The sequence below is a fragment of the Octopus sinensis genome, linkage group LG1 (genome assembly GCF_006345805.1).
Source record: "Octopus sinensis linkage group LG1, ASM634580v1, whole genome shotgun sequence".
Classification (NCBI taxonomy): domain Eukaryota; kingdom Metazoa; phylum Mollusca; class Cephalopoda; order Octopoda; family Octopodidae; genus Octopus; species Octopus sinensis.
Window position 1 is genome coordinate 146,167,854 of NC_042997.1, and position 5,000 is coordinate 146,172,853.

The following is a 5,000-nucleotide window of genomic DNA, read 5'->3' on the forward strand; positions in this document are numbered from 1 at the left end:
TGTCAGCCTTCTTCATTTCATTTTCTCATTTAGTGGGGATAATTGGTTAGCTGATGCTGGGAACCAAAAGTAGGATCACGTTCGAAACCACCATGTTCAGGTGCTGGACAGTTTTCTTTGTTGAGCCTGACTTCCTGAAATTAGAAATACATTGCATATAATGCTGATAACAATTTTAAATGAGGCATTAATATATTTTATTATTCGGAAAGAGAGTTCTTTCTATACGTGATATCTGGTAATTAAATAGTAAAGATCTTTACAAACCAAATAGATAAAGTTTTTAATTTCATTTGATACACCTTAATTTTTCTTCAGACAGTTATGTTCTAGCCAAGACCTGAATTTCAGACTTACTCATTGGTGTAATTACTTTTGTTACACGTTCGACCAGTTCATCTAGAATTATTTTAAATATTACATATAAGACACAAGATTTCTTTTAAGTGTGTAGTATTTCAGTATACAAATATATTTCACTACCTTGTGTTGCCTCTTATATTTCCTGAAATACATCTATATTTCAGTTTTCTTCGCGACACTACCGTGTGACAGTAAACATGCCTCATTACAGTAATTATCAAATGCAAAGTAAAGGTGGACTACAGGAAAAAAATCGTTACAGAGTCGGATGAAATGCCTTGCGGTATTTCTTCTGAATATGAATATATATGTTCACAAAAGGCGGCGAGCTGGCAGAAACGTTAGCACGCCGGGCGAAATGCGTGGCCGTATTTCGTCTGCCGTTACGTTCTGAGTTCAAATTCCGCCGAGGTCGACTTTGCCTTTCATCCTTTCGGGGTCGATAAATTAAGTACCAGTTGCGCACTGGGGTCGATGTAATCGACTTAATCCCTTTGTCTGTCCTTGTTTGTCCCCCTCTATGTTTAGCCCCTTGTGGGTAGTAAAGAAATAGGTATTTCTTCTGACATATTACGTTCTGTGATTAACTTTGCCATAAAATTTTCTATCCGCCAAAATTTTAGGTCTTGTGATTATGTTAAAAATTTTGGGTGGCGAGCTAACAGAATTGGTGGAACATCTGAAACAGCGTCTTGCAGTATTTCTTCTGGCTTTTCACGTTTGGTTTTCAAATACCACCGAAACCAGTCTTTGGTTTTAAGCTCTTCGGGTTCGATAAAATGAAGTGCCATTCAAGTAGTGTAGTTAATGATAACGACTAGTCTGTACCCTTAAAATTACTGGCCTTGTGTCTTAATTAGAAACCGTGATATGTAAGATATGGGTGCTGGATTGGAAGAACCCTTACTGTGTCGGGCAAAGTACATTGCGGTATTTGTTCTGGTCTTTACATTATGAGTTAAAATCTCGCATTGCTCGGCTTTACCTTTCATTCTTCTGAGGTCGAGTTCCAATTAAATACTGAGCCAATTTGATGAATTAATCTCTTAAGTATGTAGCCTTATACTTATGTTATAAATGATTAAATGAAGTGCAATATGGATACTGTAATCAGCAGAGTCGAACAATATAACTTGCGTCTGGTTTCAAATAATACCAGTATTGAGTTTACTTTTTATCGTCCTTAATTCAATAATATAAGGACAGTCTCATATTGAGGGCGATTTAAGGAAATACATTCTCTCCAAAATTTGTTGCCATCTGCCAATGAAAGAGAACATTCTTAAATTTAGCACTTACATGTCCTCTTATCAATCGATAATCAAAGTTTAAATTTACTCAGGATTAAGTTTGCCTGTTTTCACGCAATGTCAATTAAATATAATAAGAATGTTGTGTGTAGCTTCATGTCTGTCCTAATCGAGTTGACGAGACGTATGGTATATATTTGTAGTCATTCGAACCGAACAACGAGTTACGAACTGCAAATCCAAAGTTTGGATATTTAATACCTCCGTCTTCTGTGCATATTATAATACGCAGTAATTGAATATATGGTGGTGCAGTGTTTCACTCTACCCGCGCTGTACTCTCTTCACTGTTTTTGTTTTGTATCTTTTTAGATTTTCGTGGTGGCCAGAGTGAAGGAAGACAAAGAAAATTTTGTCCGAATATAAAAAATGATTCTCCTCTACACTTATTTAAACTGTGCATTCCAGCACCACACCTAAACGTAAAGAAGCAATTCATTTCTTTTGTGCTTTTGTAATGTTTGGTTGAACTGACTGGGAGTGATCGTAACTTAAAATACTGTTGCAATATTAATCTGCAGTAAGGCGGCGAGCTGGCAGAAACGTTAGCACGCCGGGCGAAACGCGCATCCGTATTTCGTCTGCCGTTACGTTCTGAGTTCAAATTCCGCGAGGTCGACTTTGCCTTTCATCCTTTTAGGGTCGATAAATTAAGTACCAGTTACGCACTGGGGTCTATATAATCAACTTAATCCGTTTGTCTGTCCTTGTTTGTCTTCTCTGTGTTTGGCCCTTTGGTGGGTAGTAAAGAAATAGGTATTTCGTCTGTCGCTACGTTCTGAGTTCAAATTCCGCCGAGGTCGACTTTGCCTTTCATCTTTTTGGGATCGATAAATTAAGTACCACTTACAGACTGGGGTCGATGTAATCGGCTTAATCCCGTTGTCTGTCTTTGTTTGTCCTCTCTATGTTTGGCCCCTTGTAGGCAATAAAGAAACAAGAAATAAGAAAACAGTTAAAATATTTATAAGAAAAGTTAGTGTAGATACACGAAATTCAGTCACATGACTTACCCACGCTGTTCGGCACTTGCACTTGCATAACTTGGTGCATGTAACTCTCATAGAATTGCGACATTGTACGGCTAAGCATTGAGACAAGCAATTATTCGGAAGGAACACTGCTTCTACTCCAACACACAACACCAATGATATCAACATACATTTTAAAGTTAAGGAAACCATTTTCTGCTAGAAAAAAAAGAACGCACGACAATTAATACAAATATATGGTAATATTTCTGTATATACAAACATAAATATAAACTTTCTATTTCCTATTCAAAAAAATATTCCTCATATATATTAATTTTAAATAAATAAGGTAGAATGTACATTATTTTGAGTTCAGGAAGAGAGCCATAATATTTGAAATATATCTAACCGTGAGATGATGTGAGAGTTGTCACTACTTCTCGTTTTCTCTCTGTCTGTCTCCCCACCACCACCACCACCACAACCACACGCATATATACATTGCCGCCTGCTGGCAATGAGTAAATCTTATAAGGGTAAATCCCAATCTTTCTCTGCTATTCTTACAGCTTTATTGCTTTCGAAATTTCCTTTGTCTGTAAAATACTGAACACATTCAACGCTTCAAAAGTTTGCTTGTAAAAATTCGAAAGCTACGATTTAGCATTAAAATTGATAGTAATTCTTGCCAGGGGCCCAGTCGGTATCTCAGGAATACAGGTTTGACACCTGTAGCTGTCTGTTGGCAACATTTTCCCGTCCTGTAAGGGTAAATACTCAATCTTTCTCTGCTGTTCTTACAGCCGTAGTGAAATATATAGACAGTACAAGGTTTTGATGTGGCTGCGTGTATGTTATTGCAAGATTTCATACAGAGATGAAAGAATAAATACATGATCTATACATCTAATATATAAAATATTTTCAATTCTTCTATCGATGATAATACATGGAATCAAATTGTAGAAACTAGTTGAATGAAGTAATCTATGCAAGAAAGTTCAGAGACAGGAAATGTAGAACAAGTGGTAGCTTTCAGTCATGTCTAGTATAAGGCGTAGAGAAATAGACGTACATAGCAACGCAAAATCGAAGACTTTCCAGGACCTTGTTCGTCAACTCCTTTGTATTGACGATGTAGTTGTCGTTGCTCACACAGAAGAAAACATGAAGGTTATAATGGATCTCTTCCTAGGGAATGCACTGCTTTCGGAAATACAATCACATTTGTTCTCTACTTATTATTTCTTTAACCCTTCTCTTTCTAGTATCTGCCTTTGACGTCGAATCTACTAACGGTTTTTTTAAAAATACTTAATAACGTTCTGTTTATCATTTATGCAGTCATCGTAATTGTTATAATGTCTTGTTGTTTAGATAGGCTCTCTTTCTTTCCTGATGAGAAGATTGCATTTTACGACGTTGATTCCTTTGGAATAAAACCAATATTGTCTTCGAAACATATATCGAAAGTAAAAGAATTTTAATAACATATGCATTCAACTCCATTTGTTGAAGAGATGGAGCAGCTTCTTGCCCTTTAGGTTGAAAGGCAGAATCATCAGCAAGCAAACTGTAGCCAGGAAATAATTCTGGAGAAAGCATTGTCTTTGTTTGAAGATTTGAAAAAGAAATATCCAGATGAGAAAGACGTAGAATTTAAGGCAAACCAGGGATAGCTTATGAGATTTAAGTAGCGTTGCAATTTACACTCTCTCAAAAAACAAGGTGAAAGCGCATCAGATAACGACGTTGCTGCAGCGGAATTTCCTGCGAAGATTATTGAAAATATAGATTTCTACCCGATTATTGAAAATAATAGATTTTTTTCCCGAATCAATGATGATGAAACAAGCATCTACTGGAAGAAATTACCAGATCGTTCTTTCATATCCAAGGAAGAGAAAAGAGAACCCCTGAGTTCTTAGGAATATACTCAAGTCATTTCTTCCTGTAATATGGATGGCCAGTTCAAAGGCTTGAGTCACTGTCATTATTTTTCAAGAATGCTTTCTCAATCATTTTGTTCCTGAAGCAGGAAAAAGTGTTCTAAGACTGAAGAGATTCCTTTTAAAGTTCTGCTTGCCATAGATAACGCTCCTATCCATCCGAAAAACATGGGATATTTCCATCCCAACGTTACCGTTATCTTCTTTCTTCCTATCTCGCTGTTGCAACCAATGGACTAGGGGATAACTGCCATCATTAAGCTAGTATATGAAGCACCATATTAACTGTGATATGAAATTTATTTCTCTTAACTTAATGGGCAACATCTTAACTGCGACGTGAAGTTTATTTCCCTATATGTGCTTATGCAGTTATTTTGAAACGTTTGGGTTTTCTTATAGAT

The 5,000-nt window shown here is 36.5% G+C and overlaps 1 protein-coding gene across 1 annotated transcript in view; it reads right to left on the reverse strand.

The window, feature by feature from the left end:
• Positions 1 to 5,000, reverse strand: part of LOC115217762 — a 6,556-nt gene that overhangs the window by 55 nt on the left and 1,501 nt on the right. Inside the window, exons 2-3 of the mRNA XM_029787474.2 lie at positions 2,687 to 2,860; positions 1 to 134 (exon numbers count right to left, since the gene is read on the reverse strand). The exon at positions 1 to 134 is cut by the window's left edge and continues 55 nt beyond it. Coding sequence (XP_029643334.1) covers positions 30 to 134; positions 2,687 to 2,857 — 276 coding nt within the window. The 5' untranslated portion in view covers positions 2,858 to 2,860 and the 3' untranslated portion in view covers positions 1 to 29. The remainder of the gene's footprint in view (positions 135 to 2,686; positions 2,861 to 5,000) is intronic.